At 43.5% G+C, this 13946-nt stretch overlaps 1 protein-coding gene across 1 annotated transcript in view; it reads right to left on the reverse strand.

Moving 5' to 3' along the window:
* Positions 1–306: 306 nt before the first annotated feature.
* Positions 307–13946, reverse strand: part of GRAP2 (GRB2 related adaptor protein 2) — a 45207-nt gene continuing 31567 nt past the window's right edge. Inside the window, exons 4-9 of the mRNA XM_006029825.3 lie at positions 11444–11535; positions 9346–9465; positions 8106–8274; positions 5897–6049; positions 3609–3719; positions 307–3130 (exon numbers count right to left, since the gene is read on the reverse strand). Of these exons, the coding sequence (XP_006029887.1) occupies positions 2951–3130; positions 3609–3719; positions 5897–6049; positions 8106–8274; positions 9346–9465; positions 11444–11535 (825 nt within the window). The 3' untranslated portion in view covers positions 307–2950. The remainder of the gene's footprint in view (positions 3131–3608; positions 3720–5896; positions 6050–8105; positions 8275–9345; positions 9466–11443; positions 11536–13946) is intronic.

The following is a 13946-nucleotide window of genomic DNA, read 5'->3' on the forward strand; positions in this document are numbered from 1 at the left end:
TCTACCCTTACCCCAAGAAACCATCACTTCACATTGGAGTGCTTGCAACTTACTGTCCAGTCTTAATTAAATAGTTAATCCTTGCAAAGGGACTTAAATATGCAAAGAGATATCTGAACATTAAGCAGATTATCCTCAGTTAATGTTCTGTAACCACATCTTCATTACTCACTGGATCTCTAGAAACTCGGTAAAAGTAAAAGCAATTCTCAGTTTCAACTTATAAAATAAATTTAAACATACCAACAATTAATTGAAACATGTTATAAGACGACGAGGGAAAATATGAAAGACTGTTTTGTCCTCTTCGGTCAGCTCCAAGTCTCAAATAGTCAACATTAATATTGCTTCTGTACTTCTGCTGGTCTTTGATTTTTTTTCCTCTTATATCTTCCTCTGCCTTGTTCTTCTTTTTCCCTTGATCTAAATTTCCCGTCTTCCAAGTCTTGACCTAGTCTTTAAAAAGTTCCCCTTGAAGCTGTGGAATCACTTAGAACAAGATTCTAATGCCAATCCATTGATTTTGCTGGGACTACTCAAAGAACAAGACACTTGTGAACACAGGGGTGTTGGAACAGGCCCAAATCTAGCCTGTATATAATCAATCACATGTGCACTCAGAATAAACAGGAATAAACCCACTTCTACCACAGCTAAATTGTCTCTCTAATGCCACATTCAACTGAATGTATAGTTTTGCGTCTATAACCAATGACCAGCTTTATATGTAAAGCTTTTTTTTTTTTAAATCTACTTTATTTATCAGTAGTCTGCTTTTCTTCCAGTTCCCTTCAGCACTCAACAAAAGCTGCTCCCTGCTCAATGAAAGCAAATGTTGCACATCTTGTGACAGTGGAACAATGTCATCTTCACTGGGCTAGACTCTGACATGAAGGTTTTAGTGTTTTTTTTCAATTGGGACTACTAAAGGGCAGAAACAATGTTTTTGATGCATCTGGTTTGGTTTTCATGTATGTTGTATTTTCCTTCTTTCCAAAGACCTACAAATCAGAATTTCCTTACTGACTCAGGTCCCAGATAAGGTACAGTATTATTTATTGTGGCATTTTGTTGAATTTCAACTTGGATGAGCAGCAGTGATCAAGATGTTTCTGTCTTAGGGTTTTAACAAATATTAATGTGCATTTACTATTTATTTGCATTGCGGTGTCATTTATTCACTTCCCCCCTTTTAAAATCTCAGTCTTGTTGCTACTGTGCTGTGCATTTATCTCATTTTGCCTAAAAAACCCAGATATATAGAGGAGCCTGTTCCATGGATCAAACATTATTCACTGCATTTTCACAAGTAAACTAGTAACCCTATCTCAAGTATAGCATCTCTAATGGACCAAAATATGACAGTACTAGCAGGAGATTGCTTTTGGCATTGAGCATACAGTAGAATTTTTAACAAGAGATACTGAGGAGAGGTGGGAAAGACACCAGACAGGTGATTCTCAACCAACGTGCCTCAGCATCCCAGGGTGCCTTAAGAACCTTTTAGGGGTGCTGCAGGGTACCACACAATGTTAGCATTGTTACATGTGCAAATAGATTTCAAATGTGAATCATCCGTATCAAAAACATTATAATCTGTTGTAGACTTTCTGAGTTCTTTGCAACAAAAGAAGAATTGCTCTACTATTTTTTTGTAGTAAAATAACACATGAAAATTAAGAGCTGGCATTTTTCAAGGGGGCCCTTGACCCTAAAAAGGTTGAGAACGATTGGACTAGACACATGGAAACCAGAGGCCATAAAAGGCACAGCAAATCAGCTGTGTGAAAACTGTGATGGTGACACCCAATCCTATACGTTTGCCGTATGCCTGGTTTTGTTTTTTTTTCTCTTTTTTGGCCTTCTGTCATTCCCCACACTGCTGAATAATCTTATAGGATGGCATGTGCCTGAGCACACGTATGGATTTACATAAACACATCCAGGGGGACAGTATATGACACCAGGAACTCATATTTATAAGCACAGGGATGCCAGATTCCCTAAAATATATAGAAAGAATTTTGGGGAGCAATAAACCAGTAAAAAAAGATACAGTCCAACAAAACAAAACAACCAGCAATATCTACTTTTCTCTCAGCTGCTGAATATTGGCTTGGCTGAAAAGCCAGGCCTGCTTACCAGCATGCTCAAGAGAAAGTGCAGGGTTTCTGTGGAAGGCAGCTAGGAAATGGACAAATTGTTATACAGTATGGGCAGGTCTGTTAGAAGCAGCAAAGCTCCTCTTTTTCCCACATATTGGTTCCATAGATGAACTTCTCTGTATAGCAGTTCATGTGGCCCCATCCCATCTCATGCTGTGTCCCCATCATGGGATGCCTTAGGAGAACACAAGAAGGATAACTCAGAAGGTATCTTCTTTGAAAAGCCAGGTTTTCCCTGAATTCCCTGTCAGAGTTCAAGATCCCTTTACTTTATCTCCCTTCCTCAAGTATACCCACAGACAGTTACTACCACCTGACTAAGCCATGGTGCTCTCCCCATTGCTGTATTTGCCTTGAAGAAAAGGGGTAATAAAAGAGAGTTGAGCCCAGAGGGACTCATGCATGTGACAGGTTTCAAAAGGTGGAAGTGAAGTTTCCTACAAACTGAAGCCTGCCTTGTTTAGAAGTGGATTCCTGGATGACAGAGCTAATTATAGCATGGCCTACCTAACTTATCAATATTTATCCAAAGAGATGTAGGGAGGACATAGTGAGACCTTATGGACAATCTGGTGTTCTTGCTGCATCCCACACCAGGATGTAAAATGAGGGAAAAACCCCACCCTTTTCCACAGGACCCTTTAATATAAACTATTTAAAGGTTCAATTGCCAATAAATTACGATTATAATACAAATGCTCTATGTTCCAGGTGCCTGGGAGATGCTCTCTGTCTCTGTTACTTTAGAGCAGCTCCATCACCATACATCCCTGTGTGTACTGAATTCATCGGGTGATTGGTGCAACATAGTTGGCAGGGAAGAGTCCAAGTTCACCACGCAGACGACCTTTCCACCAAGAGGGGTTGGAGCTGTCCAGGACTTCTACAATGTCTCCACTGCGGAAGCCAAGTTCATCATACTCCATTGCCTCAAAATCATACAGGGCACGGACCCACAGCGTTTGCTGAAGAGAAGGAGATAGGGAAAGGTCAACCACAAGGCTTACAAACATCCCCCCATGACACTCACCACAGAGAGGAAGAAATTCAACAGCAGAAAATAAAACTATGCTATCAGTGTGGAAATCAATGGAACAGCCATCAGGATCCCAGCAAAAACCTGAATAAAAGGGACACTTAGGGCTGGGACTTACATTAGCAGGAGTCCCTGGGATCCTTCTCAATATAGGGATAGTTCCTCTAAGCAGAACTGAAGTGGCTGGGATGGAGCATGTATCACAAGAACGTCCTTTTCAGGTGCTCCAGTCACATCACATCACATCACATCACATCACACCAGATATAATACAAACGTGTGTTTCCCCCTCCACCCCACAATGTGGGACCTCCATACTGGTGGGTAAATAGGTTAACTCTCTACCTGTTTTCCTGAACGGAGATCTGGTAAAGGACAGAGAAGGGCATACTATACATACCACCCACCTGGGGTTGCTGCTGCAGTGGATCTGTATGTCTGCGGTGCACGGATGGTGCACTTACTTGCCCATGGTCTCTTAGGGCATCCTTCCTATCCAGGCTCCCTCCATACCTCTCCTAGAAAGTTAAAGAGCAAAAGAAAAGCCATAAATATACTCAGTTGTGTCATGGGGATGGAGGATTTCAGAGTTACTGGGTGTCACAGTTTCAGGATTGAGCCAGGGCACTCATTTTTTACTTATATTTATCAGGGAGTGTTTTCCCCTGTGTTCACTGGATTCCAGGGCAACACACCTAACAGGAGTGGCCTTCCCAGTGGGTGTCATTTTGGCTCAGAATCTCAAACTAGGTAGGCTCCATATACATTCCTTCTCTTCTCAGAGGTTGAAATCACCTCCCTAGATCAATCTGTATGAAAGATCCAGTCAACAGTCCACTCTCACAGCAATTGTCCACATCCCCCTTTTTGCTGGCAAAGTCCCTATGCTGAGAGTAGCACAGGATCTGGCTATGTTGGATCTGTACTGGCTAGGCACACGCTTACGCTGGGGAATATCCAGCTGCTTTTCTCTCCCTTGGTGCTGCTTCTCCCTGCAGAGGCAATGGAACAGGCCTTAGAAGCCACTGATGCAGTTAAAAAAAGATCAGAGCAAGAAAAATATCAGATGAAAACCAGAGAAGTGGCACGAGAGTGCACTTAGTGTTACAGGCAGCACAGACAAGCCCAAGTAGGGAACACTTTCAGTTAGATGCAGCCAAGACCTACATCTCCAAACAACCCATTCGCCTTCCTCAGATATGATCCTTTTCTGATTTATCAAGTCTTGGGTGTCACATCTCACTTCAGGCCTATTTAGTCCACGACCCATTTTAGTGGTAAAGGTGTGGCAGAGTTGGATCTTGTACTAGCCATGCTGGCCCAGGGCTCAGAAGCATTTTAGTGATGCAGTATTTGATCAGCTGTATCAGCTGGGAGTGGGGAGGAAGTGCAGCAGCTTTAGTTCTCTGTACATAGCTATTGGCCTCTATATCTTCCTACTTGTCTTTGTCAGTACCTGACATTTCAAATGCCCTTCTGGTCTTACCTGCAGTTTTGTCAGCCTAAAGGGTAGGCATGACCAGATCTCAGTTTGCATGTCAGCACCCTGGCTGAAGGTGATTAGAGTGAATCAAACTCAATCGGACTCTAAAGCAACAAGTTTTCTTTTCTGTCTTCTTTTTCTTGCAAGTATTTCCTCTCTGTAGCTAATGTGACTTACTGACAGATTTGTCACAAAAGACCTGAGCCGAAGTCTTGTCACAAACTGTACTGTTCTCTCAACAGTCCCCTCACTCCTATTTGATGGGATGTAACGAGGTCATTTCAGGAGTGCTCTTGGCCTTCCTCTTGCATACCCTTTTCCCCTGACAGAAACAGCATTCTTCTTGGATGAGGCCAATATTATTGCAGCATTTCCAACTGCAGTCAAGAGCCAATCCCTTCTCCCTCTAAAGCTGTTTCCTATCCAAATCAATCAGGATGGGCTGCATTATTCATTTTCTCCCCAAAATCCTGAGATAAGAGTATTTTTTATATGCACATGGAAAATCCGAAGAGGAAAGGACCTCATCACTAAAAAGGGAATCAAGGATTCACCTCAGGAAAAGGGAGTCTGGGGCAGTGCTGAAGGAAATAAAATTCTCTCAATGTTAACAAACTCATGTCCCATCCTCAATATGCACTGTGATGCTGAATGCTATTAGCACTGTAGAGCAAACAAAACTGGCTGCAGGGTTTGATTTGTCTTAGAGAACTGAGAGGAAATCCTAGGCATGGGGGTGGATGTGTGAGGGATGTGTGTGTTTGTGAGTGTGTGCACATGTGCATGCCTGCATGCATGCATGTGTGTGTACACAGGGTGTTATTTTGCACCTGTTTGAGATGATTTTTGGTCTTGACCCAAGCTCTACTGGATCATAACATTTCCCCATATTTCGCCACTTGGTTCCCAGCTCTCCAGTGAGAATGGGTATTGCTGAGTTATGACTTTTGCAGGTATACTCCATGAGCGCTGATGCTCCCAGGACAATACCAAAGTCACATATTTATCTCAGGCCACAAGATGTCACCAGGCTGGCATAACACATTGTTGCTACATCACCCTCAAAGACATAGCTCTTTCTGTTTCATGAAAAGGAGTCAGGGTAAACCAATCACACAGGTAGATGACTGACAGCCCAACTTCTAGTAAGCAGAGATTAATGTGCTCTGAAGCCTGGGTTCAGCTCAACCTTCCCCGCTTTCCCAGTACTACCTGTTGCTGCTGCTGCTGCTGCTGCTGCTGCTGCATCATGAGTGAGGAGTGATCTAAATATCTCTTAGACATTGATGCTCGGACATCTGCAGCTGCTCCACTCAGACGTAACCCTTCTGGTGCTCCCCGTTCTAGGCTTCCACCATGCCGCTCCTGAAGACATATTAATAACAAAGGTAAGGCCAAGTGTAGTACCCTTTTGCTGGTACCCTTATAGTCAGTACCCCAAACTATTTGCTCCCCTGATCTTGCCCTCCCACTGTTCCTCCAAGCCCTAAAGTCTGTGTAAAAGAGGATTCCTGCCCCAGTGAAAAAGGAACAAATTTGCAACCCTGTATTTTGCATCTTCATCACAGTCACTTTCCTTCATTCAGTGCATGTAAGAATTCAGAGCCTCAAGCCCATTTGGAAATACATGAGTGGGTTTTACCTTGCATCCATTCTACTCTGAATAGACAGGATAAGCCAATCCCCAGCGCTTCCTCTAAAAATAACCAAGGGTACTTGAAGCCCATCTCTCCCCTCTCTGAGTCCTTTATTTTCCCTGTAAATAAGGGGAGGTGTGTAGCCTCATGTGTTGGCTATCTGACTGGACCCACACTTAGGGATATACTTTCAAGTCCTCAACATGCCCAACAAGCCAGATTTTCAAAAAGGTTTGGCATCTAGCATTCCATAGTGACAGTCCTCAGCAGGTGTTTTAGATGTCCCTGGATTGAAACCCTCCTATGCACTTAACATGCAGTGTTAACAGTGGGTTGAGTGCTTTTGAAAATATGAGCATGTGTTAAAGCACCTAAATGAGAGATGAGCTCTCTTGAAAACTCTGGTTTCAGGCTTCAAGCATCTCTGCCTCTGGATTTATGTATCATCATCGTCATCATAACTGTTTACTATTGCAGCACTTAGGAGCAAGACCCAATGTGTCAGGTGCTGTATAAGCCTTGACATGCGCATCACCACAGCAACTAAATGAAGTATAGGCCCCACCAACAGTCTTCCCTCCTCCACCCAATATTTTAATTTATCTGTTTACATCTTGTAGAAAATGTTATCCCCTCTCTCCTTTTCTTCTGCTCTCTGGAGGCCTTAGCAAGTTGTTTTACTGATAAAGCATCCGCGTCTATACACACTTTCTTTCTCCTCCTCCAGACTGTGCTCTGCTATTAGCTGTAGCCCTGGAAATGCACTGGAAAAAGCAGAGAAATGGTCTTGAAGGGGTCAACAAATTGATACCCCTTTATCAGATTGAAAAGTATATCCTTTCTCTTTTTTGAAGCCCAAAAGAATCCCCACGATGTATTTTATAAAACTTTACTGCCACAGACAGCAAATCACATATTTTCTGCCTTGTCTCTACCATGCTCATCCTGATAATTTAACACCAGAATCTGTTTTCTAGCTAAGCACAGCTTCAGGTACTGCAGCTACCACATGTTCACTATCTCTCAGCACTGCATTTGCAATGGCTGGCAGCTTCTGCTCTGTCATACCTTTATTCTCCAGGCTGTGAATCAAACAGGTATTCAATGGTCAAGCATTTCTCTGTTTCACCAAGCATTTTTACTGTATCTTCCTCACAAACCATACTCAGAACTTCTGAATTCTCCTAGTAGGTACCATTCTGCCCCTTTTGCTACTTCTACATTCTGTCTCCTGTACCTCTATACCTCCCTGCTTTATGTTGTAAATAAGGGATCAGTGATTCCTTGGTGCACATTTTAAGCTATAGATGCACACAGTTTATATTCAAGGAGAGAAAGAAACTAAATTAATAGTCTTCTTTTCCCAAACTTGCCAGTAGACTAAGTATTCCCCCTCTCTTTTTATATTTCTCAGCAGTTTTCCTCAAACCTATTTCACAACTCCTGCTTTAGAAAACAAGTCCTGCCTTCTCCTGTAAGTATGCCAATGCACCTCAATCCTCCCCTACAGCACTTCCTGCTATTCCAGTCCTGGGGCCCCCACATGGCTCTGCCAAATTCCCTCAAATCCTGATTTACTACATACCCTTTGTTGTCCTAAAAGGAGACAGAAAATTATTCTCAGTTACAAAACGTTTTTATGAAGCAATCAACGGGGCTGAGAGGCCCACCACCCTAGTGACCTTGCTGAGAGTCTAAGGAAGGTCTTCCGAAACAACATGCTAGGGCTAGATTCCTTTTCACACAGGATCCTATAGGGATTGTTTTGAAAGTCCCAGGGATACCTTCTCTTCTCGGCTATCGTCCCGCAGGAAGATCTGCTTCTGTCTGGAGATGGAGTTGGTCTTGTAGTACTCCACCAACTTGTTTAGAGATTGGAATTTCTCTGTCCACAAGTAGTAGTTGTTCTTTGCATCCCTCATCACTTTGAAGTGCTGAACATCATCTTCATGCCTGGGAGCAATGGGAATAAAAATATCAGATGCTTACAACTTTGCCTTCCTCAAAACCCTTTTATCCAGAAGGATCTCAAGGCCCCTTGTGGGTTCTGGGCTCAAATTCAGACTTCCAGAAAGTGATATAAGTGGAGATAAAGCTGCATGCGCTGAATCTGAATGTGGCCTTGTAAAGGAATCAGTCATCTAACTACAAAAATGCAACATCAGGAAGGGTCATGGAAAATGGTGGAATTTCCACAGAACATAGGCAATCAGACCTTTATTTTGAAATAAGTGTTAAGGGATTTTTTAGGACCATAGATGTTTAGGACCTGTGTGCTATACTTCATATGAAAGTCAGCAAAGCAATGGCACAGTGCTCATTAACAGCTGCATTTATACTGTATGTATGGGAAGAGTGCAAGCTATCCTTTGGTGAGGGTTAGTCTCAGGTTTACTTAGGAGAGGATGGCATTGGTTTAAAAAGGGGCACAAAGGGAATAAACACAAAGAACAAGAAGTCCAGAGGACTGGTAAATGGAGTCTTGGATTTCTTAAGCAATGTTCATACAACGTAATATGCTATGTGCTCAGTATTTTACGAACAAAAATGTTAAGCTGTTGGCTCCAATGCAATAGCAACAAAAAACCATTCCTCTCTGACAGCTGCTCAGTGACCTATGGAAAGTATGTTAATGGTGCAAATCACCTCCTAATTAATATTATGGGGTTCAGCAATCTCAGTCATTCTGCAAAGCAAACACCTGGAAGGCACATGTTCTGTATTGGAGAAGCTGTCCCAAAGATGCTCTCCCTTTTGCTACATGCAAGCAAAAGGAGGAGGACAGCTGGTGGTACAGCTGTGGAACTGGGCATGTGTTGTGTCACTCTGAAGGAGGAAGAAACAACTGGGAGGCAGATGCCTCATTTATTCCTATTTGACAACAAAGTAGATCTTCCAGTGACCAGTGACTGGCAGCACACAAGCTTCCCAAAAGGCAGTGCCATGTTAGGGTTCCTGTCAAGAAGCATCTTGAGGATTGCATTGGCCAGAAAAAGATGGAAAGAAATTGTAAGTAGCAGGTACCTGACAGAGATAGAGAAGTCACCCTGGGAGTTCTGGCTTGCTCGGATGATGAAGGAGCCAATTTCTTTGTTTATGAGTAGGTTCTCTGCCTCATGGCGGGATATCCTCCCATTAAACCAGCTGTCAAATGGAACAGATCACATGAACATGAATAAGAAAGGTGAATTAGAGAAAAAAAAAAGAGGTAAGAGAAAGAAAGAATGAATGAGCAGGGGCAAGGGAAGGAGTGAAGTAAGGGTTGAGAGCACAGATGTAAAAAATATGGCCTGCTTTGCTCCTGGAGGGGCTGTGAGTATGGGAACAGGGCCCACTGCCAAAATCTGGCATAGAGATCTCCATTGCGAATATGTGGGTGAAAGCGATGCATGCATTAATCTTCATGGATCAGGAACTAACAGCAATTGATACCACAGGCTGCTGGCCTTGATGCCAGAGGTAGATCCAGATCCAACTGGTGAGGCTTTTTGTAGTCCAGATCCAGTGCAACAGGAGCCCTCCAGTCCAGATCCAGCCCAGGGGGCCAAGAAAGCTTGCTGCTCCTGGTCTATAGGATACCATGTGAACATCTCTACTAACAGGGCATGTCTGGAAGGCATAATTTATAGGAAGGGAAAACTGCTCTTCATGAAAAGCAAATAACTTCCTTTCATTATCTATTGACAATGTGCAGCCTGAACTTCTTAAAAAACATGGATTTCTTGCTGCTCTAAAAACAGAAAAGGAAATCAAACTGGAAATGTTTAATTTCAGCTATTGTACGGGGGGTGAGGGGAGGAGGAAGAGAGAGAAAGAGAGAGAGAGAAAGCTCATGAGAATGTAAGCATGCATGTGTGCAGGGGAGGGAGGGAAATACAAAGTGGCAGAAGACATAATTAGTACGTGATTCAAGTGCACCATGTGTGCGAGGAAGGCACTGCTGGTATAACTACCCGAAGCACAATCACCTCAGTCAACAGCTAGCAGTGCACATGAAGGACTGAAGAAGAGAACTCATCCCACTTCAACTGAATGAATACAAACCTGTATTTGTAGAACTAAAAGTCCCCCAGTTCAGGCAGCAGGTGGAATTCATACACAAAAGGTGTGCTAAGGTCCATCCAACAGGGGGCAGTCACATATCGGCATTCACAGACAGTACAATCCCACCAGTACCTACAGCCTTTCTAACACCTGCCCCAGGGTAATAATATGCACACACAAAAAAAGTATTGGTTGGCAAATATACTTGGCATAGTAGGAAAAAGGCCCTGCATGCTTTTTTCTGAAATACTGCAGCACTTTCAAAGCAGGAGGCATAAGTGGCTATAGCTTCATAAAAATTTCTGCCAATCAAAAGAAAAGGTTTGCAAGTGTGCTGTACCATAGCATTGTCAGGTCAGATAGCACAATATTTTATATGCATCTAAATTTGTAGAATCCTCCATGAAACTGCAATCCCGTTTGTCCTGCTCCTATTGAACTTGCTGCAACATAACGGTGGGGAACAATATGGGAAAGCCATGTCTCTGACTGCTCCATGTCCAGCTGCAAAATCAGGGCACTTCAAAGAAGAAGGAAGAGTTGAGGGCCTATGGGCTACATGTCTGTCATCTCTGACAACCCATAGACACCATTTCTCATGTAACATCGCTCTGACCTCTAGTGTATCAAAGGAAACAGATATGCAGACAGGGGGCTTTGATTCATAAGGTTTACTAGGAAGGTTATTACTTTTTCTGAGACGGAAAAATCCCCTATTCTTTTTTTTCCACTTGTTTTTTTGTCACTAAGACTTCATATTATGGCAATTCCCCTTCTATCAAAGGGAGAGCTAGAAGCAGCTCCTAAAACATCCCTCTGAGTAGTAATAACAAAGGAGTCAATTGAGAGTGATATAGAAATTTGGGGGCCATCCAAGATTGCACTAGCAGGGGGGCTACAGGACAGGAATAAAGTGAACTGGCAAAGCTGTGTGTGGAGCTTTGCCAGGGTCCCTTCCTATTCCAAGCTGTACAGTGCAATCAGTGCTTTCTCCGGTGTGCATGAACACACACACACACACACACTACAATTTTCTGAGAAGCCAAAGGGAAACACACATGCTCCCTGTCATACTTACACAGGAATTTGAAAATTGATGAAATTCTTGGGGACATATCCCTCTTGACTTCTCAGCTCAGCCTTGTACCACTCTTCCTGGGAGCTTAAAATCTGCATCAGACAAAAAAGAATAAATAAACCTCCTTGAGAAAGGCAAAGTAGCTAGATAGAGAAGTCACTGAAAAAAGGAAGAACATTTGGAGTTCTGTGGAAAGATAAAAGCAGACTGCATCAGGTTTGCAGGTGCTGAGAGCTTTGGCATCCCAGTCTCATGACTCCTCACACTTGCAACAGGGCTGGTAGCCAAAGGCCAGGTGAGTTGAAATAAAGCTATGAGGAAGGTAGAGAGGAATTAGAGGTACTGCTTGTTAGTTTTATCCCTATTCTGGCAGGCTTTGCTGGATGGCTGGGGGATGTGGGCTGCACATCTCTAATGCCTCTGAGATGGAGTCCTGTTCTGAAGGACTTAGAGTGGGTTTAAGCAGTTCTTTGTGCTGTTTAACGGTTTGCAGTGGAGTGTCTCAATTTAGCAAAAGACGAAAAATCTCAAAACAATACTGTGATTTAAGTGTATGTGCATGTGTACATGTACATGTTACTGTCACTGCATGTAATAAAATCAGCGGGCTAAGTTCCTAGTTGTGCTGAGCCTGCCTTAAGGCAAATACAGAGAAGGCAAAGTTGATTCAAAGCCATTTCTTTGTTTCCTTAGATCCTGGGGATACAGTGGGGCAGCCTACACTGCAAATTGGAGCTGCCTCCATACTGCTTTACTGATGCCAGCTGGAACAGCCTCCAGGAACTGTCCTGCTAAACAAGGATTGCAGGAGTGCGCTGCACTCTGGCTCACCCCATCATGGTCCTGATGCAGCCTGAAGCTGGTGGGGAGGGAACAGGTGGCAAGTACCTAGCAGTGCTGTCAGCTGTCATGATTTTCCTGCCAGTGTTGCAGTTTGTGGGCTTCTGTTTAAAATTCCAGTTCCCGTAATATAGGAGAATCTCACTTTTCAGTTAATAAAAAAAGCACCTGTCTCTTCTGATTGTGAAAAAAAAGCTTGAAGCCATAATCCCTGAAGGCTCGGAAAACAGAAGACAACAACCCCACCCCCGGCCATATTTATTTATGTATTGATGTAAATATCATGATTTTTAAGCCAATCTCATTAATGGGAGGAAGGAGGTAACTCACACTCTTTGATTGCTCAGCATTGACAAGAATGAGTTCCTATTTCTGGAACTGATTCTGTATTGATTTACTCTTCATGTAGTTCTTTCACCTGTTCAAAAGGAGACTGGGGGTGGGGAAGGGCTGAGGATTTCCCTGCTGTTATGCCAGTTGATGTCCCTCTCCTCCTGCTCCCCCACACAACAGAAGGCAATGGTGTCTCTCGTCCTTCCCAGTAGACCATATGGGATACAACTCGTTTCCTTTCTGGCGCTCAGTTCTAAAATAGATGCAACTATGGCAGTAAGCCCTTCTCCTCTCCTGCCTGGAGCCTGCTCTGCTAGCAGCAAGGTTTCTGGAACAAGCCACCTGCAAGGTCTTCGTATGCAGAAGACAGGCCCTCTCACTGTCATTCTTTCAGAGAACGGGGTTGGGGTGTGGATTTCCTCCTGTCTGTGCTGGTTCAGGGCCTCATGTTTCCTGTTTGTTTAATCTCCACATCAATACTGTTTGCCTTATCTGCTTCACAAATCAGATAAGATAAACCCCAGCAGGTTGTGCAGGCAGCAGAAGTGGGGCAGCTAGGGGCTTTGCATACACATGTGTGAGCACAGGCACACATGTTTGTGAGAAAGAGACAGAAAGGGAAGAAGATATTATCCACTTTGGTTTATTTACTGATGTGTCTTGGCTTTTAGGGAGTTATTTCAGTCACATCTGGGAGGAAGGGTGCAATGTCTGCATGTGTCTGGCTTTCTGGCTGCATATTCTCAGTGAAAATAAGCAACAGCCATAACAGCCAGTGGTTTTCTGGCATTTTTATTCAGCAGATCCCAAGGGGCTTTACAAAGGAGGCTGATGCTATTATTCTCAGCTTCAGGTGGAGAAAACCAAGGCACAGAGACGTGAAGTGATGTGCTTAGGGTTACCCAGTAGGCCAGTGGCAGGGGCAAGAGCAGAATTCAGGTCTCCTGACTAAATAGAGATAATATGTTTAACCCAGGGTGCCAAGGTAGAGGCAGCTGGGGCATAAAGACCAAGTTTGGGCTGAGAAAGCATCAGAAGCACTTTAGAGGTCAAATTTTCAAAATCCTGTAGTGGAGGGTTAAAGGATATCTCCTCCTATCTCTCTTAATAGTTGAGCTTCTGGATGGAGCCAACTTTCTCATAAGCCTCAAGAAATTATGGGAAAGTAAAATGAAAAGTGGTGGTTTTGACAGGGGCAAAACTGAGAGGGGAGCCTAGCATTGGATCATCAAAAGGTGCTGCAGGGCAAGCTCAAGGTGCCCTGCAAAAGTTAGTTGGATCTCATTTCTCAACAATCTCCCTTTTTGCCAAAAAAGGGGGGGGGGGGGGG

The sequence above is a fragment of the Alligator sinensis genome, unplaced genomic scaffold, assembly GCF_000455745.1.
Source record: "Alligator sinensis unplaced genomic scaffold, ASM45574v1 scaffold215_2, whole genome shotgun sequence".
NCBI classification, from domain to species: Eukaryota; Metazoa; Chordata; order Crocodylia; family Alligatoridae; genus Alligator; species Alligator sinensis.